General features: G+C 39.9%; 2 protein-coding genes across 5 annotated transcripts in view; both read right to left on the reverse strand.

Annotated features, from left to right (window-relative positions):
* Positions 1 to 5027, reverse strand: part of CENPE (centromere protein E) — a 69085-nt gene extending 64058 nt beyond the window's left edge. For 2 of the 4 annotated variants that reach the window (XM_034442203.3, XM_034442202.2), the window contains exons 1-2: positions 4691 to 5027; positions 1375 to 1469 (exon numbers count right to left, since the gene is read on the reverse strand). In XM_034442203.3, coding sequence (XP_034298094.1) covers positions 1375 to 1469; positions 4691 to 4746 — 151 coding nt within the window. In that variant the 5' untranslated portion in view covers positions 4747 to 5027. The remainder of the gene's footprint in view (positions 1 to 1374; positions 1470 to 4690) is intronic. The other 2 variants (XM_087875414.1, XM_034442204.2) reach the window with 1 other exon arrangement.
* Positions 5028 to 6266: 1239 nt separating this feature from the next.
* On the reverse strand, positions 6267 to 16401 carry RSPH6A (radial spoke head 6 homolog A). The gene is made up of 6 exons (XM_034442207.2): positions 15711 to 16401; positions 13848 to 14085; positions 11159 to 11917; positions 9219 to 9357; positions 8512 to 8629; positions 6267 to 6683 (listed from the first exon to the last, which is right to left on the reverse strand). Exons 1-6 carry the CDS (start codon positions 16286 to 16288, stop codon positions 6452 to 6454), a joined length of 2064 nt encoding a protein of 687 aa, XP_034298098.1. The 5' UTR covers positions 16289 to 16401; the 3' UTR covers positions 6267 to 6451.
* Positions 16402 to 22430: the final 6029 nt, after the last annotated feature.

A 22430-nucleotide genomic window follows, 5' to 3' on the forward strand; every position in this document is an offset into this window, starting at 1 on the left:
CCAGGTGAGATCTTGACCAATGATCACTCCCAAGAATTTAAAAGAGGAAACCCTCTCCACTCTGGGGGACAAATGAAGATGTAGGAAAATTCACCAGAAATAGAAGAACAAAAATTATGATCCAAAAATTTCCAAAGAAGGAACTAAAAAATGAAATCAGTTTGAGAGCAGAAAAGCCAAAGAAGAGATAAAAACTTGAAAGAATTAACAGGAAAACCTCATTTGTAATTTAAAACATTTGCTGAAAACGGAATAACAATCATAGCAAGTTATGTTTTAACTGTCAAAACTCAAGAGACAACTAGGTTGCCCAGCAAGGAGAAAAGTAACAAATGTATCACAAAAATGATAGCCTCTGTAAAAATCTACCATATTCCAAGAAGGGCTCTTCTGATGTTTAAGCATCAACAGAGAAAATTATTCATGTTTTTCATTAATTAGCTTTTTGTCTCATCTTTATTTTTGTCATCAGTAAGCAAACCTACTGATCCTATATATCTATCAATCTTTTCTCCACAATGACAATGCTGTGAGATGGATTGAGCTAAGAAAAAGTGACAAGGCCGATTTTTGTGCCCACGTCAAGTCTAGAATTCATAGTCTCCTGATTTTTAGAGCTAATGGATCCAAAAAAACAGCTATTTCTTGGGAGGTAAAAATGAAAGGTAGTATTGAATGTAGCGTGAACAATATTAGCAGAAGATACCAGTGCATCCAATGCAACTAAACAAGTCAAAATATTATTCATCCATACATTTATAGGAGTCATTTTTCTGGGCATAGAAAGAAGAGTGACATCCTCCCTTCATATATGCCACCTTCAGCTACCAGAGAAACAGATTGGGTTACAGATTACCGAAACAATGAATGATATTCAATGCTTCTTCTAAAGAAAATTAATATGCATCTGCTATACACATATAAAATGAGAGGTGGTATTCAGCAGGTTCTGACCAGTTCTGGAGAACCGGTAGCGGAAATTTTGAGTAGTTCGGAGAACCAGTAAATACCTCTGACTGGCTCTGCTCCCATCTACTCTCTACCTCCCAATTCCCAGCTGATCGGGAGGAAATGGGGATTCTGCAGTAACCTTCCCTTGGAGTGGGGAGGGAATGGAGATTTTACAGCATCCTTCCCTGCCACGTCCACTAAGCCAAGCCACGCCCACCAAGCCACGCCCACAGAACCGGTAGTAAATTTTTTTGAATCCCACTATTGTATAAAATGCGCAAAGATCAAGAGGGTTAATTAGTACATTTAGTATGGCATTTTTAATTAATCCAAGACATTCCATTTGTAAATTCTTCTCTACTTTACATATACTCATGCTGAAAACCACACAAATACACATTTCTGGAGTTATCAAGAGCTTACCAAAGACAAATGACCTGGTTCCATCTATTTGTGATACAGTGCAGTCTTCACTTTTCCATGAAACCTGTCCTTTTTCATCAAGGTCTTCATTTTCTCTGAAAGAACGAATCAAGGTTTTCAGGTGAGTAGATTATTTCAGGAATAAAGAGAAACCTTTTCCCTAAAAATTGATATATGCCCCTTAATGAGCTTTAAATTGGTGGATCTCACACAAGTACACAAGGTTTATAGTTTCTTGACGTCAAAACTTCTAGAAAATGCATACTACACTCTTAGCTGGTATGTAAACTAACATGAGAAAGAGTACACAGAGTTCAGTTTTACCCAACTGTAAATGGGAATAATGGAAATTAGAAGTCTTCAGATTGATTATGTGCCATCAAGTCTGCTGATTCTTAGTAACCAGATAGATTTTCTCCATAATAAGTGCATTTTAGACAGAGAAGCATTTTCAGGAAAACTACATAGAACAGACAGGTCAGACCTGAATCGAAATCATCCAGATCATACTGGGTTTTTTAGCTTTATTGATTAGCCTATAGGCCATATCAAAGCACAAAGTTCAAATACATATCACCAATAAAATCCTATACAAACAATTTAAAATAAGAGTAGGATAAAATACAATAGTTATAATATAAGATAAAATGACATAAAATTGTATTTCGGTGTCACCCTTACAATCTACCCCAATCGGTCCCACGTATGCAGATCTCAACTGAACCATTTTGTTTAAGTACTGTGTTAAATGTTATTTTCAGGTTCTGGCCGCACATAAAGTAAGTTGTTTTGATATGGGGATCCCAATGGGTCATTCGTTTGGTATACAGACCAAGGTACCTGTCTCTCACCCCCTTATACAAGCAACTATCAAATAGGATGTGAGCCAGGTCTTCTACCTCTGCCGCTCCGCAAACGCAGACGCTCATTGTAGGGTATAGAATGGAATCTCCCATATCTGACCATTGTGTCAAGCTGTTCAAATCTCTCTCGCGTAAATATTTCCCTATGATGTTTTGGCAGTTGTAATTTCAAATATCTATTTGAAAAGTATGTTTGTGTTTGCTCAGCCATTTCAAGTTACCCACTTAGGATAGCTATATCATTTTGTGCTCATATATCCTTTTTTTAAATCGTTCTCCTGTTATGCAAGAGACAGGATGGCCACAGCTTCTTACAAAATTTGTTAATTTAGTGATCCAGGAGATTTGTGATTGCAATTTTATTTGCTCTAGTAGACATTTGCTCAGTCTCCATTTCATAGACTTTGCACCAGTAATTATATGCTCTAATTTTAGATAGGGTAATGGGCCTATCCTTTTTAATATATGGGGACAACTATTGCCATCTTCCAACCATCTGGTATATGGCAGGTATTATTTATATGTGTAAAAAGACCTGCTAATACTGGACCCACCAATTGGGAAATTTCCTGAATAATTCCGCTGGTAAAAAATCCTCACCTGGGGCTTTATTGCTCTTTAAGATTTTAATGATGGATTGTATCTCCTTTTCAGAGACTGGTGGCCAAGGGGGTGGGGGTGGGGAAGTTCTAGGGTTTACTAGATCACTGCTTAAGGACAGTTTCTCTGCAGGTTCCGTGGAAGCAAACAAACAGTGATAATGATTCTCCCAGTCCTCAGCAGAGATTGGTATGTCAAAAGCAAATCTCCGTTCCTTCAGAACACCTGCTACAGAGCGCCAAAATATTACTGAGTTGTGACTTCTGGCAGCCAACTCAAATTCTGACCAGATTGAAATGGCAAAACATTTTTTTCTTTAATGTTATAATTTTTTTAATATTCCCTTCTTGTGTGCAACATCTCAGCTTGTATATGAACAGTAGGATTCCTCTGGGTGAGCCTCATGGCTGCCTTCAATTACTTTTTCAGTCGCTGGCATTCAGGATCAAACCAACGGGGTCTACCCACCCGGGCTCTTTTTGTAGCAGGTTTAGTTGTTAGGTGTTTCTTCAGAATATTAGAGAGATTAGAGAATGCATTGAAGGCTGACAGCCAGTCAGTAGTAGATGACTGGATTGTTCTAGCCCACTTGGTAGCATGGACCTACCGGGCCATCATGTGCCAAAAGCGGGGGTCGTGCATGCATGCGCGTAGGTGTGGGGTGGCGGGGTGCATTGAATTATGGGTGTGGGCATGCATGGGACTCCCCGCGCTCCCCCCGCTTTTGGCACGCAACGGAAAAAAGGTTCATCATCACTGATCTAGGATAACTTCCAAGCCCATCCTTTATTCAGAGTTATAATACCGGGATGTGTTTGGAGGGATATACACATTTACCAGTATTAACTCGAACCCTTCATATCCAAATTTAACAGCTAGGAAGTACAAATACTTGTCTTCGTTGTATAGTTTCTACCCCTGCCATTGCAACTCTTGCTTTATAAGAATGCATAACCCACCAGAGGGTCTCCCTTTGTTTTTTGAGCTGGGGAGGCGGATCCCTGAAAGCCTGGCAGGTGTACTGATTCGTCCACTTCGGTTAACCAGGTTTCTTGAATGGCTATTACAAGTAAGGAGACTTATTTGCAGTGTCCGTTATCTGAAAAAAAGTCTTTTATCTTAGGTTCTCTGGGCGTTGTCGCAGCCATGGATAACTAGTTTGCTTAGTAGAGAAAACTTTCTCCTCTCATTCACTAAATGCTTTACTAATTGGGAGTAAAAAACTGGGGTAAAAGTTGGGAGTAAAAGATAAACCTCTCAAGTAGTAAAATTGAAGCTTTTAAAATTTAAAAATTGATTTAAAAAGTAAAAGTAAAAATAATAAAAATAGAGTAAAAAGGAGAACAAAGTTCAAAGTTAAAAATTGATTTAAAAGTAAAGTGTTTTTTTTAAAAAAATTAAAATAAAATAAAAACAGAGTAAAAAGGAGAACAAAGTTCAAAGTTAAAAACTGATTTAAAAGCAGAAAGAGTATTTTTTTAAAAGGATAAAAATAGAGAGTAAAAAGGAGAGCAAAGCTCAAAGCTGCTGCTCACTCCCCATTCTCCCATCTCGTCCTGGTAGTTAATATTAAACATTTCACCGTACTGACCCCTGGATGGGGGGGTGAGGGGGGCGATTTATTCCCTCCCTATGTATAATATTGAATAAAGTCAGTTCCTCCTTTCTCTGTCTCTCCATTTAACTTACTTTCATAAGTTCTGTACTACAAGGGAAAATTGGAAAGGAGAATCCTACAAATGCTACATTGAACTGGAGGAAAAGAGGGCTGCAAAACTGACGATCAAAGACCCCGAAACAGCAAATTAAAAAAGGCAACCCATATCTAAACATAGGAACAAAAATAAAACCACCTTGCAATAAGTGGCCGCACTCTCACGCAAACGGTAACGCCGCCTTCTTCCGCCATCTTGCCTCGCTTCTTAGGACTTATCTTTTAAAATTGAGCTTCAGTGTTTGAATTTTCTCCCGGGACTCTTCCGATTGGTCGGTTGGCGAGGCAAGATTCCAATTGGTCGGTTGGCGAAGCATTTCCTCCCGAGGTGGACTGAACCATTATTCCAGCGAGGGTCGTATAGCAAAGGGCGAATGGATCCAACCTCTTGAGGGGTGGTAAGGAAGAAAAGGGGTGTCATTAATCATTATGGGAGGAATCCATGTTGCATGGATTCCGATCGCTTTTCTTCCTGTGAGGAAAAGCCTGAAAAATGAGCGACGATATATACATATTTCGTATTATTTTCCTTTAAAAAAAAAAAAAAAAGCGGCGGTGGGGATAGAGTTAAAAAGGCGGGGCTTAGAAGACCGAAGAAAAGCGAAGGCGAGTGCTGATTGGCTGAAGGAGTCCTTATGTTAAACCCTGCAAAACGAGAGGTCTTTTTGATGGTTTTCCGTGCAGGAGCCGCTTTCGACGCGTAGACCAGAAAGGGAATGCAAAGAAATTCGTGGGACTCCAGCTCGTTATCTTTCACTCTTAATGATGCCCCAGTTTGGGGGCTGGTTCAGATAGTGTCTCCGCTTCCTCTGTCATCTGCCAGTTTACAAACAATGGCTGTGTTAATTGATCATTGCTTAGCCATGGTCAGTGTAAGCATCATGGTTTGCTAAATCAAACCATGATGCTTACTTACACTGACCATGGCTAAGCATGATCAAGCATGATCTGGGATTGTGTGATGCAGGGAACCAGAAGGCCCAATCAGTTACATCAGCCTAACAGATCAGACTGAAATGCTGTGGCAGTTATATGGCTAATCCACGTAACCTTGTAAGGAAATAAAAAATTAAATATGGGTATGATTGATTGCATTTGGAAGAAAGGAAGAATGGCAAAGATTTATATGTTCAAGATGATGAGCTTGGAAAATAAGGACAAGGATTTGTGTAAAATATGTTTTCTTTGGAATAATATAGACAATATGTATGGGCATCTCATATTTGTGAAAAGCTGGTTTATGAACATACGATATCACCCTTTTGTCTTATTGCATCTGGCTTTAAGCAAGGTTTGTGAGTTATTTTAAGATTGCCACCGGTTCCATATTTAAGAAATTGTTTCCTTATTGAAATAAAATAGTTAAGAGCCTTGATAGTACAGTGGTCTACGCACCCTGTTATTAACACAGCTGCCTGCAATTTACTGCTGGTTCGAATCTCTCCAAGGCTCAAGGTTGACTCAGCCTTCCATCCTTTCTAAGGTAGGTGAAATGAGGACCCAGTTTGTGGGGGCAATAAGCTGACTTTGTATAAATATACAAAAGTATGAAGGCTATTGCTTAACGCATTGTAAGCTGCCCTGAGTCTCTGGAGAAGGGCGGCATATAAATGAAATTAAAAAAATAAATAAAAATAAAAATAAATTTTTTTTAATAAGCTATTAAACATTTACTCTTTTTGTTTTGATGATATATTACAATTGCTGGAAACAAATTTAATTCAAAATTGAGGTTTATTGCTATTCCAAACTGCTTTAAAAAAAAAGTTTTTAGAGTTTTATTTTTGATTTACTCATCAAAAGTACTACAAATAATGTATTATACAATACAGTGTTTATCAGAATACATTTATAGAAAATTTTATCCTTAACAAAAACTATTATAACAGAATTTTTGAACTTAATCATCCTCATCCTCGTCTTCCTCCTCCTCCATTTCTTCCATTTCTTCCGCTTCCAGTGCCTCCTCTTGTGCAGCCTTGAGTGCCATCTCTTCTTCCACAGTTGGATCAAGTCCTTCCGTGACTTCAGGTCCAATAATATATTCGCCCTGCACTGGGGGTGGCAATGAAGGATTGAAATTTTCTGGACTGTATTTGTGACCCCAGCCAACGTAAATGTTATCAAATTTCCTAAAACAAAAAGCAGAAGACTCTTAACATTATTAAAAATGGACATCTAATTAGTGAAGCCTCTCCTCCAGCCCCCTCTCACCTGGCAATGTATATCACTCTTTCCCAATCAAGTTGGGACTTCCAAGCCTCAGAATTTCTAGCCAACATGACCACGAATGCACCAGAATGGGAACAACTGATCACCTATATGTATCTTACCAGGTTTTCTCCTTTGTCTATTCTGTGTACACTGCAGAACATCTATTCAAGTTTTCTTCAGTTCAAAGAAATCCATTCTCAGAAAACAGATGCATGATTATTGCTTTAAAAATATGTAGAGTGGTATTCCCCTGCCTACACAACTAGCTGTCAACAAAACATTATTGGTGTACTTCTAGTTTGGGCTTAGTGTGAACAAGTTGAGGAAAGTATGAAGAAAATGACTTTGGGAACTCTTTGCAATCTCTTAATAATTCATCCAGGCTAAGTCACATGCCTGGGAAGGAGAGAGACTTAGAACAAAGGTGTGTCTCTTCCATTGAGATTCATTGAATATTTTTTTTTCTGGATTTTTTTCTTCATACTCTCAATTCAGTCTGACACATTTTAAAAAAATCTAACCTTTCTTTAGCCAGCTTCACACCAAATTTGGTCCCACTCTGTTCAGTTTTCAGAAGGCTGTTATGCTGGTGAACGCAAGGCAATAATTCTGATCATTTTATATCATTTGTTCCCTGCAGTATGTTCAGTTGGAAAGGATAGGTAGGAAAATCATGGTTTCTGCAATCCTTTCCAATTCCATACCAACAAAAGTAAGACCACCCGTAATGTTACAACTGTAAAGGTAAAAGTTCCCCTCGCACGTAATTACTAGTCGCTCCTGACTAGGAGACTGTGCTCATCTCTGTTTCAAAGCGGAAGAGCCAGCACTCTCTGAAGACATCTCCGTAGTCGTGTGAATGGCATGACTAAACGCCAAAGGCGCACGGAACGCTGTTACCTTCCCACGAAAGGTGGTCCCTATTTTTCTACTTGCATTTTTTACGTGCTTTCGAACTGCTAGGTTGGCAGAAGCTGAGACAAGTAATGGGAGCTCACCCCGTTACGCAGCATTAGGGATTCGAACCGCTGATTCAATAGGTAGAAACTTTACAAAGGGAGATCTATTAGGAACATCCTGCCCGGCTGGCCCCAGAGTGGGATGGGAATGGAGATTTTGTAATATCCTTCCCCCAGGAGTGGGGAGGGAATGGGTATTTTGCAGCATCCTTCTGGAGTGGGATGGGAATGGATATTTTGCAGTATCCATCCCCTGTCATGCCCACCGAGCCACACCCACAGAACCAATAGTAAAAAAAATGAATTCCACCACTGGGTTTACTGGAAGTTTTTTCCCTGGACTTTTTTCTGTGTAGACACTGGCTGGTTGCAACCTATTTTGAAAATTGGCTTCTCATTCCCACAGCAAATTCCATCCCATTCTGTCCTGTTTTCAGAGAGTTATCTTGCTAATGGACAGAGAATGAGTCCCACACTTCTTAATTTGTTTCTAACTGATCAGTGCTACAATGTATAGCTTGAAAAAGGAAGGCCTAAAGGATGCATTGTATTATATTCATGGATACCAAATTGCCTGGCTTGATTCCAAATTTTGTTGTGGAAAAGATAAACGTTTGCAGTCCTTAGTAGATCTCACTGGCTTGATTTTAGTGAAAACTACAAAAACCGTGTCTTGTCACTTCTCTATAAATTAAGTAAATCAACCGTTGATTAAGATGGAAAATTACAGAACAGAGATTTTATAATTGGAAATAATCAGAACATTACATTGAACCTTATTGCCTACCTTCCAACAGCAAAGGAATATGCTCCAGGCCACAAGTTAGCTTGAAGGACAGCAAGAGCATATTGAGGAACTAAATGTGTGGAAGCGTCAGAAGACCATGGGCTGATACTTTGAATATCTGTTAAGAACAAATCGATTTTGGGATATCAGAAATATTTTGTACCAAATTATGGTGTCAGGATAAACTTACAGAAAAAGATCAGAAGCCATAGTCTTATATGTAGAAAAATACATCCTTCTGCCCTGTTTCTCTTAAAATAAGACCTCTCCGGATAATAAGCCCAATTGGGCTTTTGAGTGCATGCGCTAAAATAAGCCCCCCCTGAAAATAAGCTCACCCCGAAAAGATTAAACTGCATGCACAGCCGGTCCCCGCCATTTTCTCTCTTTAGAGTTAGGGAGACAGAGCTGGAAATCAGGTAGGACGGCAAGAGGAATCCCATCTTGCTCCACGTGCCCCAAAATAATAAGACTTCCCTGAAAATAAAGCCAAGTGCTTATTTTGGGGTTCAAAAAATATAAGACAGTGTCTTATTTTTGGGGAAACACAGTATTAAAAAAGTTTAATTATGTACCATATGATAAGTTGATTTAACAAAATCACTCAGTGGTCGACTATCGCCTGCTTTCTCACTGCCCAAACAATCCATGTTCCCAGAACTTAAGAAGAAAAGAGAATCAGCCAGGTGAGATTTTTGCTGTGGTACCTGCATCTTCAGAAAGTGGTGTGAGAAGAGGAGGCCCTGTTTCCTGTAACTCTTCAGGCTCTTCTTGTTTCTCTTCTTCATCCTCTTCTTCCTCCTCTTCCTCTGATTTTTGATAGGGATTAACCCAGGTACAGCGCCCCTGCATCCAAAGGAACCAGAGTCAGCAAAGTTGATGACTTTTTTCATTTACCAGATATATATGCCACGCTTCTCTCCACTGGATGTCTCCGGTGCCTTATCTTAGTTTGCCTCAATCAGGCTTTTTCAGTGAGCTGCCTGGTATTTTAAAATCATGCCATACCTGAGTGTATGGAACATTTTTTTGGTCATATATGTATGACAAATATAATCGGGAACGTTTTGTTAAGCATATAAAATATCTTCAAACACACTTCCTATTTCAAAGTGGATACGTTTTTGTTGTCAAGTGCCTACTACTAGCTGGGTGACTTTGGGCTCTCTCAGCCCACTTCACCTCACAGGGTGGCGACTGTGGGGAAAAATAAGAGGCAAGAGTGTAAGGTATGTTCACTGCATTGAGTTATATGAGTCCCCTTAACAATTGATCACTTAATGACTTCAAAATTACAACGGGCACCCCCTCAAGCTATTAAGAACTAGTTTTGAAGTTTTAATAGCCGCACATATAGTCATTTGACCGTAATTCGGGCATCTAGTAACAGGCTCACCATTATAGCTGGTTGCAGCATACTTCAGTTGCATGACCGGGATTTATAATGGTTTTTTTTTTTTAAATGATTTCTATCCTTTTTGGCTGATTTCTGGCAAAAAACACTCATAGGAATACATTGATTCCATTAATGATCATAATGTTAACTTAATGATTGCTGCAAAAAAGTTGGGTCTGGTAATGTGGGTGCCTAGATTTATCACCCTCATGATTTGCAAAGGAAATTCTGGGCTCCATTATGGTTGTAAGCAGTGGTGGGATTCAAGTAATTTAACAACTGGTTCTCTGCCCTAATGATTTCTTCCAACAACCAGTTTGTCAAACTGCTCAGAAAGTTAACAACCGGTTCTCCTGAAGTGGTGCGAATGTTGAATACTACAAAAACCTAATTGTATACTTTGTCAACTACATTAAGGATAATTATGTAAAACCATCATACGGATGAACAGAGTGGATTTGATTTAAATCAAGTCGATTTAAGTTACGATTTAAATCATGATTTAAATCACTAGTAAAAAGGCTTGATTTAAATCAACTTGATTTAAGATTTAAATTAAACCCTTTTTTTATTTTTTTTAAAAAATCATTGATTTTTATCCACCCTGCGGATGTATAATTATGATCCCATTTCCATCATTCTGATAATATTTTCATTGCTTTAAGATAGAGCAAAAATAGTCAATTTCCAGGAACATCCACATATGTCTAATCCCAGAAGTTAAATAAAACTACATAGCATGGTTAAATAAAGTAAAGTTGATTGTCCTGTCCTTATTCCTTTCAGAATCTTACACCTGTTTCATATTATTAACAATGTAATTCAGGTAACAGGTGAGAGGCAGATTACATCAATAGAAGGATCTATATTCATAAATACTGGCAGATTAGGGAACTCGTGGCTTTTTGACAAAAATATATTGTATTATTTCTGGCATTATACCATTTCTGATGCTTTTTAGTATGAATGCTTGGGGAACACAAGCAGAAAAGAGTTCTTTTGAATTGGTTTTTACTGATCATGTAAAGCACTTATATTATCAGACATGCCACCAACCAATAAAACTTCCCATCCTTGTTCATTAATTTAAATGATGGAAAAAAAATTATGAAAGAGGGGTTTTTTCCCCCTGGAATGTGTTAAGAAAATAAAAATTACTATAGTTGTAATTGATAGCACTAAAGCTGTACTGGGGTTCTGGTGTTTTTCTTGACACCACTTAGCAACAAGTGCAGATATTGCTAAGCATACCTGTTTTAAAATATTCTGTACATGATGCACCCAGTTTGAAAGGGTATCCAACAACTCTGGCACAGGAATGGGTTCAAAGTCAGGATTTTCTTCATAACTGTCTCTTCCAGCTCCGCCTTCCTCTTCTTCATCTCCTTCTTCTTCTCCAAACTGATAAAACCCAAGTGGACTGACTTGTGTTGCTGCTGAAATGCGGGCAATCTGGGCCCTGAGATAATTAGCCTCATTGCCTGGGAAAGGTGGATAGCCCACAATGGCAGCATCTAATTTTCCCACTAAGAACTTCTTAATTTTCCTGGCATTCACGATGTGAGCAGGGGTCACCTGGGGTAATTTCACCCAAGGTTTGCCTGGTTCATTGCAAACAAAATAAGTGTATTTATTAGCACCGGTCCGATAATCTTCTTTTGGTATTACGGGTGGTGGCTTGTAGTTGGGTTTTGGTGGTTCATCTTTTTCTTCTTCTTCATCTTCATCTTCATCCCTGGTCTCAATTCCCTCTTTTAGTCCTTCCTCAGCAGTTTCTTCTTCCTCTGCTTCTTCCTCTTCTTCTCCTTCACGGAATTCAACTTCAGCTACAATATAGTTGGCTTCAATACCTAAGATTTTGCCCCAGAAGCGACATGTCTGGATTGGATGAGTGGCAACCAGTTGTTTGAGAGCAAGGAATATGTGATAGTATTCTTCTGAGCTCAAACCAATTCCAGCCTGTTCAAAATAGTAAGCTGTCTCCATGACATTGGGTAGAGGAGTTTCCGGCTAAAGAGAAAAACCTTCAATTAGGAAGCATAATAATAGAATACTCTTTCACTATATATAAGCATTTATTCTTACTGGAGCAATCCTAAACACATTAATAATTTAACATTGTATTTAACAAGATTCATTCACAAGTAATACATAGCCTTGAAATTTTCCTCCCATGTAATGTTCGTTGCAGTGAATAGTCTGAAAACTTACTGTGTGCAAGACTACAATGCTACCTGAATATTTTATTGCGTTAATTTTAGTAGCAAATGCTTTTGATCAAGTTGACCAGCATGGTACAAACATACCAAATTAGTTTATGAAACTTATGATCAACCCATGGTGCAAATCCTATAAAATGGTTGATGAAAATTATGCAGAAATTCCCAAATAGATCAACAGATGATGCTGTTAATATGGCTCTGCACTACATCCTACAACTTCTTGAATCTCCAAAGACTTATGCAAGGGTTCTCTTTGTAGACGTTAGTTCAGCATTCAACACCATCATTCCAGACATTCTTCTAACTTAGCTAAACCAGATAGCGGTACCTGAGCACACTTGTAAGTGGATCATAAGCTTCCTAACAGATAGGAAGCAGCAGGTGAAGCTAAGCAGAATCACATCAGATACCTGTACAATTAGCACAGGGGCCCCACAAGGCTGTGTGCTGTTTCCATTTCTCTCTATAAACCGATGACTGCATCTCAAACGATCTATCTGTTAAACTACTGAAGTTTGCAGATGATACAACAGTGATTGGTCTCATTCGAGACAATGATGAATTCGCATACAGACGGGAACTAGCCTCGTGGTGCGACCAGAACAATCTGGAACTGAAGTGGTGGTGGACTTTAGGAGAAACCCTCCCATTCTACCATCTCTTACAATACTAGACAACACAGTATCAACAGTAGAGACCTTCAAATTTCTAGGTTCTACCATATCTCAAGACCTAAAATGGACACCTAACATCAAAAACGTCATAAAAAAAGCACAACAAAGAATGTTCTTTCTGCGCCAACTCAGAAAGCTCAAACTGCCCAAGGAGCTGCTGATACATTTCTACAGAGGAATTATTAAGTTTGCCATCTGCACCTCTATAACTGTCTGGTTTGGTTCTGCAACCCAACAAGACAGACACAGACTTCAGAGGATAATTAGAACTGCAGAAAAAACTATTGCTACCAACCTGCCTTCCATTGTGGACCTGTATACTGCACAAGTCAAAAAGAGGGCTGTGAAAGTATTTACAGACCCCTCGCATCCTGGACATAAACTGTTTCAACTCCTACCCTCAAAATGACGCTATAGAGCACTGCACACCAGAACTAGACACAAGAACAGTGTCTAGTTTTTTCCCCGAACGCCATCACTCTGCTAAACAAATAATCCCCTCAACACTGTCAAACTAGTTACTAAGTCAGCATTACTATTAATCTTCTCATCGTTCCTATCACCCATCTCCTTCCACTTATGACTGTATGACTGTAACTTTGTTGCTTGTATCCTTATGATTTATATTGACTGTTTCCTAATATGATTTGATTGCTTATTTGTTCTCTATGACTATCATTAAGAGTTGTACTTTATGATTCTTGACGAATGTATCTTTTCTTTTATGTACACTGAGAGCGTATGCACCAAGACAAATTCCTTGTGTATCCAATCACACTTGGCCAATAAAGAATTCTATTTCTATTTCTATTTCTATTTCTATTTCTATTTCTATTTCTATTTCTATTTCTATTTCTATTTCTATTTCTATTCCTATTCCTATTCCTATTCCTATTCCTATTCCTATTTCTATTCCTATTCTATTCATGTACCATAGCCGATAAAACGGGGCAAAATTCACTTCACAAATGTTTTACTTAGCAATATAAATTTTTAGCTCAATTGTGGTTGTAAGTGAAGGACTATTTTATTGGACTGACTCACCAACTCCTCTTCTGGTTCTTGATCTGCACCATCTCCACCACCTGCCCTTTGGAAGAGAGTTTTGTACATTTCAGCCAATTCAAATGTTGGATGTTTTTCAAATTCATCTCGGAGGGTGTCCAATTTCTTTTGGAATCGAGCACATTTTATATCCTTACTGATGTTCTCAATTATATCTGCTGGATTTTCAGGCCGCTCTTCCAGAATCTTTGCCAGCATGTCAGAAAGATGGTCGTACCTGTGTAATTATGAAAAAGAATTGCTATTGACCAATTAGGACCACCAATCACTGGCACATTTCTTTCCCATGCTACTTCATTAGTTTTAAAACCAACCATTTGTCAAAGAAGAACACCTATGTCAACTTGGGGATGTAATGAACTTTATTCTGGTTAAGATGCTGGGCACGGAGCATGGAGAACCAGCTTTTAGTTCATCCTCCATCACAGAAGGGTGAGGTGACTTTCGGACAGAAACTCTGTCCCAGGCCCCACCAATCTCAAAAGGAGAACAAAAAGTGGGAGCATTATGTACAGTGTTGAACTCCTTTACAAAACACAGAATATATATGTAATTGTAAATAAATAGAGATACAAGCCTTTATGGTCTGTAATCCAGTTCTTAAGGTAATAGTTGATGCATCCAATGAAGTGGGCTAAATTTGTTATGGCATAATCTTCAAGTGTGCCATAATAAATTTAGGGTTTCAAAAATCTAGATATCAGTAAAAGGATACTGAAAGTTCTTTTGCTGTCATTTAGCAGTGATGCAAATATTTGCCACTCAGGTATAGACGACTTATGAAATGTATTCATTTTTAAAACAGGCCCCACAACTCAAGGTTTTTACTCAAGCAAACTAATCCAATGGCAACTCTGGAAACTATTATTCAGCTTGGAAGTATTCAAAAGCTCAGTACTCTATAATCTTTAAAGCTGGGAGGGAGTAATATTTTTAAATAAAAGGGCTTAGAGATAAACAAGATCAACTTCTGTAACTTTTGGAGTTACAGGTTTTGCCAATTTATCAGATCCGAGTTGCAAATATCAGGGTCTCGCTGTAAAAGGCTGAAGTTTCCTTCCATCTGTTTGCTGCCACCTAATGTCCTATCAGGCTTCTGCAGCACGTAACTCTAGATTTCTTTTTCTTTCTTTCTTTCTTTCTTTCTTTCTTTCTTTCTTTCTTTCTTTCTTTCTTTCTTTCTTTCTTTCTTTTTCCTTCCTTCCTTCCTTCCTTCCTTCCTTCCTTCCTTCCTTCCTTCCTTTCTTTCTTTCTTTCTTTCTTTCTTTCTTTCTTTCTTTCTTTCTTTCTTTCTTTCCAGCCCCTGCTTCCCGTTAGTTCAGAGGTCTTCAAACTCGGCAGCTTTAAGACCTGTGGACTTCAACTCCCAGAATTCTCCAGCTAGCATAGGTGGCTGGAAAATTCTGGGAGTTGAAGTCCACAAATCTTAAAGCTGCCAAGTTTGGGGACCCCTGCACGGTTAGTTAGAAATAGAATAACAGAGTTGGAAGGGACCTTGGAGGTCTTCTAGTCCAACCCCCTGCCCAGGCAGGAAACCCTACACCATGTGTTAAACTCTGGTTTAACTGCTGTTGCTTGAAAACTCACAACGGCCGGCTTCCCACAACCACAAAAAGTTAAACGGAGCATGGTAAGCGAACCCAATTAACGCATTGTAAGCCGCCCTGAGTCTCCGGAGAAGGGCGGCATATAAATCAAATTAAAAAAAAACAAAACCCAACACTGCCAGCAATTTTTCTTTCCCACCCCCTGCAAACCACCGGCGCCTGGGGTTGCAGGTTTCCTTGTCCGAGAGTTTTTTGTTTTGTTTTGTTTTTTTGTTCCCACTCCTCTGCTACTCACAAACTGACGCCCGTTTTGACGCTCGTTCGCAACAGGTAGGCTTTTGCGTTCTTGATCGCCAGAGTCCGAGGACCCGGATCTGGAATTTGATCTTCGTATAAATTCATCATCCCCATCTGGGACGGGAAGCCGGGTTCGTGGGGCTGATAAGGGCCGTGACTGTCGGACTGCAGGATCTGGCTGCTCCTGGACGTCGTGGCTTGGAAAGCGTTCCCTGGCCTCTGATCCAGGTAGCCGCCTCCTCCGGTGAAGCTGGGAGGCTGTTGAAGGTTCGTCCTCGCCGTCGGTTGCTGCTGCCAAGACACGCCGCCCCTCGAATCCGGCGTGGCGCCCCTCGTTTGAAAGAGGGTGCCTCTGGCTTGCTGGGGCTGGTAGACGTTGCCCCTGCTTTCCTGCTGGTCGTAGGCGCTCAGCCGAGGCTCCTCGGGCTGGTAGGCGACGCTTCGCTGGGGCTGAATCACACCCGAGCCGGGGCCCGGCGGCTGACTCTGTTCGGGGACCCCGTCTGCATCGGGCACGTTGGAGTCTCCGGGCGTTTGATCTTGGGGCTCCGGCTGCTCTTCGGGGGGTTCTGCCATTTGGCAAAGCGGGCGAGCGAGGGATTTGCCGCCGCTTCGCCTTTGCAGGGACGCGTCGCCTTTCGCAGTTGCTTTGCAGAAGCGTTGCTAAGGTCAACCGGGCACCGTTGCTAGGGAAAGCGGATTGGCTGCGACGCTCCTAACCGAGGAGGCGAGGAGAAGGGCGCCGCCAGTGGCAGCATCGGGAAACTGTTAGGCAGGCCTTGCCGGGCGTTGGTCACCCATTGGGCTGAGATTCACTTGCTGGGCGTGAACTTGAAGTCAGATCGAGTTGATTCCCCCATGATCATCGAGTTTGTTTTGTGAGCCTGTCTCCCCGCCCCCTCTCCCCACGAGACTCAGGGAGACAGACAGGGATGCCCTGGATAAGCCAGATTGCTTCGTTGACGGCATCACTGTCTTTTTTTTTTTAATATATGTTTTAAAGAAAACATAAAAACAATACTAATATAAAATATAACAAAGAGAGAAAGAAGGAAAAATTTAAACAGTGCAGAGAGAAACAAACGATAAAAAGATAGAAAAAAGCTTATGATTTCTTCTGCAGCAAATATAACAAAATTATCCCTTAGACTCTGGTTGTAAAAAGGCCCTCCCACTATTTTCTGTTGTCCATTTTTAATAATCAAAGCCATCAGTTTGTTGTTGTTAGTTGCGAAGTCGTGTCCGACCCATCGTGACCCCATGGACAACATTCCTCCAGGCCTTCCTGTCCTCTACCATTCTCTGGAGTCCATTTAAGCTCACGCCTACTGCTTCAGTGACTCCATCCAGCCACCTCGTTCTCTGTCCTCCCATTCTTCTTTTGCCCTCAATCTTTCCCAGCATTAGGCTCTTCTCCAGTGAGTCTTTCCTTCTCATTAGGTGGCCAAAGTATTTGAGTTACATCTTCAGGATCTGGTCTTCTAAAGAGAGTCAAGGTTCATCTCCTCTAGGACTGACCGGTTTGATCGCCATCAGTTACAAATGTATTTTTCCCATTTCATGCAAAAACTCTGCAAGGAGTTTCCAGTCAACTATGAATCCAATGATGATACTGAATTAGTTGCTACGGGTACGCTAATGATGAGTCCTGTTATTGCTAAAATGTATGATCTTTGTTGACATACGAGAGAGAAAAACAAGTAGAATAATGTAAGATAAAGGGGGCCAAAACTTTGCTTACCATATGCAAATAGAACAATGAAAAAACACCTGGCTATGTCTCTCCTGGGGAGGATAGCAGTGGTGAAATCAAACATACTACCAAGGCTCCTTTATTTATTCCAAACGATTCCAATAAAATTGGATAAGAAATTTTTTGACAATTTGGATAAAATAACTACAAAATTTGTGTGGGAGGGGAAAAAATCGAGAATAAAATTAAACATATTACAAGATGATAAAATTAGAAGTGGTTTTGGTTTCCCAGCGTGGCAAAAATATTACAAAGCTGCCAGTTTACTATGGATCAAGGAATGGATAACTCTGGAGAACCAAAGACTGTTAAATCTGGAAGGACATGACCTAATGAAGGGATGGCATGCCTTTATTTGGAACTCAGGAAACAAGTCATACAAACATTTTAACAATCATACTATTAGGAAATCTTTAATTAGTACATGGCAACAAATTCAATGCAAACATTATATGAAAATCCCCGGTTGGTTGTCGACAATAGAAGCAATCACCCACCCCAATATATTATCAAAACAAAAAATATTCCGATACAGAGAAATATTAGATACACAGGGCAAATTAAAAACTAGGGATGAATTAAAAGAACAAGGAATAGTAATAGACTGGTGGCCCTATTCACAAATAAAAATAAGATACAGGAAAGATCAGGAGGAGGGGGGAATAGATTTGAAACAAAATAGATTGGATAAATTATTAGAATCTAAAGAAGGGAAATTAATTTTGAAAATCTACAAATACTTACTTGAATATGATTTGACAGAAGAATTAGTGAAAGGGCAGATGATAGCGTGGGCGAGAAACATTGGGCATAGCATACAGCTAGAAGAATGGGAAAGTGTGTGGGAATCTAACTACAGTATGACGAAATCGGTAGCCTACAAAGAAAACCATTATAAGATGTGGTATCGATGGCATCTGGCCCCCGCGAGACTAGCGAAAATGTACCCAAATGTAGATTCGACCTGTTGGAAGTGCAGAAAAACACAGGGAACCTTTTACCATGCTTGGTGGCTTTGCCCGGTCATTAAGAAATACTGGAACAAGGTAAGGATATGGATAAGAGAAATTACAGATTGTGAAATTGAAGTAGAACCTGAGATTTTTTTATTGGACATGATCAAAAAGAACATCCGAAATGACATAAAATACCTAATGCTTCATATAATCACGGCAAGATTAGCACTAGCACAATTTTGGAAAAGCGATCGACTGCCAACGGACCAGGAATTAATACAAAAAATATATACATGCGCAGAGATGGACAGACTAACTTTAGAGTTACAGGATAAGGAGGACTCTAAATATCATGAAACATGGAATAGATGGTACCAATGGATAAACCAGAGGAAAGGAAATGGGTAGAGATGAAATTTAGAAGAAATTAATATAACAAAAAACAGCATTGTCAGAGGTATAGAATATGGAATATTTTATTGTATGTTTGTATATATGTACATATAATACACATAATATATTTATATAGAATAATGGAAATTAGTCAATAGGTGAAGTTTATGTACTGTATATGTAAATTTGTTTCTCGATTGAGAGAAACTTGTATGTTTTTTAAATGTTTTTTCTTTTTAACAATAAAGTTTAATTAAAAAAAAAGAAAAAAAAGAAAAAACACTTGGCTAAATGGACTGAAATTTACATTATGCTCTGAACTTAAAGAGATTTTTAATAAAATGATGTATTAAGTTACCTGCCAGATGTAAGTATATTAGAAAAGACTAAACTATTTTCTGGTATAATACAGTACTTTTAATTTATAAAGGAAATGGTATTTCCTCTTTCGCTTGAAAGTCCAGAGCAGGGAGGAGATATTCTACAATAGGGGTGCCCAATCTTGACAACTTTAAGACTTGTTGACTTCAATTCCCAGAATTTCCCAGCCAGCCATGCTGGCTAGACAATTCTGAGAATTAAAGCCCACAAGTCTTAAAAGCTGACGAGATTGGACACCCCTGTTCTACAACTAAGACCAATGGTCTAACCATTTAGCAGGAAACTAATGCACTCCAAGTTCAAGGAGGACAATGTACATGAAGATAAGTTGGCATAATATACAGTTGAAGTGGCAATTAGGTTGATTTGAAAACATTCTCAGAAGCCTATAGAAAAATATAGCAAGTCATATGTCCAGCAGATGGCAGCTGTATTCCAATGATGTTTTCTGGTGTGAAATTCAAACAAGTAACAAAATAATGTAACTGCTACCATGGACAAAATGTTGAATGTGGCAGGATAGCTTTAAAGTGAAAATAGTGTGTTCCGTTATAGAAATACAGACAGCTGCAAAGGGTATCCTTCTATTTGCCACCATCCAGTCAGAGCTGAAGAAGCTTCTTGGATGAGAAGTGAAACATCTTCAGAGTAAAACCAGAAAGTCCCATTGCCTCTTGAAAAAGCACCTTTGGGATAACCATGACTTGGATGACTGAGAATCTCCATAGACATTCAAAGATGGAGTCTGCATATTTGAAGGCAAAGTTCCTACCTTTTTTGCATTTCACACAGGATCAGAGCTCAAAACAGGGGCATCCTGAACTGCATAGGAAGGACACGTCTCAATGGTCCAAACTCAGGACCTGGCCAAAACAGAAGCTCAATTGCTCTGGAACTGTTAACTAGAAATAAGGTTTGTTTAGGCCGGAGCCTTGGCACTCATTGAATCCTTTGGTTGAAAGTTTGTTGCAAAGTCAGTGCTGGGAGCTTCTGCCTCCCAGTGTCTTATGTAGGTGGAGTCCACGCCCTTTTCCCGCCTGGACATGCCTCCAGCCGCTCAACCACCATCCGGTAGTCAACTGGACGGCCCAGTCAGCTTGCAGTCCCATGATGTAGCTCTGTTTGATTGAGCCTATGCTGCTGCGGCCACTGCCAGTCAGCTGTTTGGCGGTTGGATCATGACCTCCCAGCCTGCTGCCGATCACCTGGTCCAGGTGGCTGGATGTGCAGGGGAAGCGCCGCCATTGCCTTCAGCCATCACTGGGGAAACACTGAAGCATGCACTGCCAGCCAGCTGTTCGGTAGCTGGGAACCCCGCTGTCATTCACCGCTGATTCTCGCCGCCGCCGCTGCCTCCCCCCATCCCAGGTATGGCAAACCCCTGCAGGGGTTTGACAACACATTGAGACCAACACAAACCATACCCCAAGTTTACACAAAGGACCAGTCCCTCTATAAAACCAAGTCCGTGCATCCCATTTTCTCCATAGTCTACCCTTGAGAGCAGAGTTTTTGTTCTTGAGAATAAAATCTCTTTTTTGCATAATATGTCTGGATTTCAATTTTCTTTGATTTATTCTTGCTTCACCCCGGCTTGTGAAAACCACAAATTATTCTCTCAAGAAACTGAATTAAGATATTTAGACATCAATTCATTCGATTTGGGTTCTTCCTGGTTGAATATAATTGCTGAAGAACATGGTATAGGTTGAAAGGCTTTGGACATTTTTAAAAAAACAAAAGCAAAGTTTATTTTTCTTATTTTGTAAGATAGTCCTAATTAAGTGCTGAAATGCTTAACATCTGTGGGAAAATAAAAAAAAATGTGACAAATTAAAAAATAACTTGGGCCAGAGACAGATGCAAATATTATTCCAGAGTAGAAGTGACAATTTTCTGGAGGCTAAAGCTTCAGTTTTCCATTTTGGACCTGCTGGGAGGAACACAAAGTGAGTAGGACATACAAGGCAGTTTTGTTTTGTTTTTTGTTTTAATAATAGGACTTGTATTAGTTTTAATCTATTCTGCACTTTCCATGAAGGGAAACAATTATGTCAGTTATATTCCCGAGATCATAGAAAAAAAAAATTAGAGTTACTGTTGCTGTAGAAATATTGTCTATCTGCTAAAAAAAAGATACACTTGAAATAGAAATAGCATTTAGACTTATAAACTGCTTCATAGTGCTTTTACAGCCCTCTCTAAGCTGTTTACAGAGTCAGCATATTGCCCCCAACAATCTGGGTCCTCATTTTACCCACCTCAGAAGGATGGAAGGCTGAGTCAACCATGAGCTGGTAAGATTTGAACTGCTGAACTGCAGCTAGCAGTCAACTGACGTAGCCTGCAGTGTTAGGTCCTCGGGACTACGATGCCACCTAGAGACTTGCCGGCCACCGGCCGATCCTGATTGGCTAAGACACAAACTACTGAAAAGCAGGAAACCAGAAGCCCTGTCATTGGTTCAGCCATCTGACAGCTTCGTACTTAAGCGGCTGTCAGACGGCACTTGTTGCTGTTGCCTTCACGGAAGTTTAGCCCGTTAGCTGTTGACTCTGTCAGCATTAAAGGTTGTTGTTATTTGCAACCTATCTGGCCTCAGTTCTTACCTGCTAAGTCTCCGTACAGAGCATGCAGTACTGCACTCTAACCCAGTGGTAAAATGTAAAATTTGTTACTACCGGTTCTGTGGGTGTGGCTTGGTGGGGGGAGTAATGTGACTGCGTGGGTGTGGCCAACTTTTTTTTTTTTTACTTTTTTAAAGCCTTTTTTTACAACCTATTCGGGTGAATAGGTTGTAAAAAAATGCTTTTAAAAGGTTAAAAAAAGGCTCTGACGATCATGCACCACAGCTGTGATCATCAGAGCCTTTTTTTTAACCTTTTAAAAGCAGGAAGTAACGACACCCAGATGGGTGGGCGGAGCCTTGCACCACCATCGCTATCGGTTCTCCGAACCACCTGCCACAATCGCCCGATCCGGTCCGAACCAGGAGCATTTCACCCCTGCTCTAACCACTGCGCCACCTCGGCTCTTTATCAAAAATGCAATTAGAATCTTAAATGCAATTAGAATCTTAAGCTTTAATGAAAATGAATTGCTAAGATCCATAACTTACCTATTTTAAGAATAGTCGTGTGATGCAGGCTCAGTCTTACACATACACACCTTGCAATGGCTGATGAAGTTAAATGGCAACTGTGGTGCAGCTGAAAATAGAAAAAACTAATGCAGC

Source organism: Pantherophis guttatus, chromosome 8, assembly GCF_059756535.1.
Source record: "Pantherophis guttatus breed Tessera chromosome 8, ASM5975653v1, whole genome shotgun sequence".
Lineage (NCBI taxonomy): Eukaryota > Metazoa > Chordata > Lepidosauria > Squamata > Colubridae > Pantherophis > Pantherophis guttatus.

Excerpts from the sequence above, each read along its gene's own strand:
- RSPH6A (XM_034442207.2), bottom strand. The coding sequence starts at position 16,288 with ATGGCAGAACCCCCCGAAGAGCAGCCGGAGCCCCAAGATCAAACGCCC. Across the intron at positions 9,358-11,158 it reads TACAGAATATTTTAAAACAG|GGGCGCTGTACCTGGGTTAA; the intron begins GTATGCTTAGCA and ends CTTTGGATGCAG. Across the intron at positions 6,684-8,511 it reads TATTCCTTTGCTGTTGGAAG|GAAATTTGATAACATTTACG; the intron begins GTAGGCAATAAG and ends TTTTTGTTTTAG.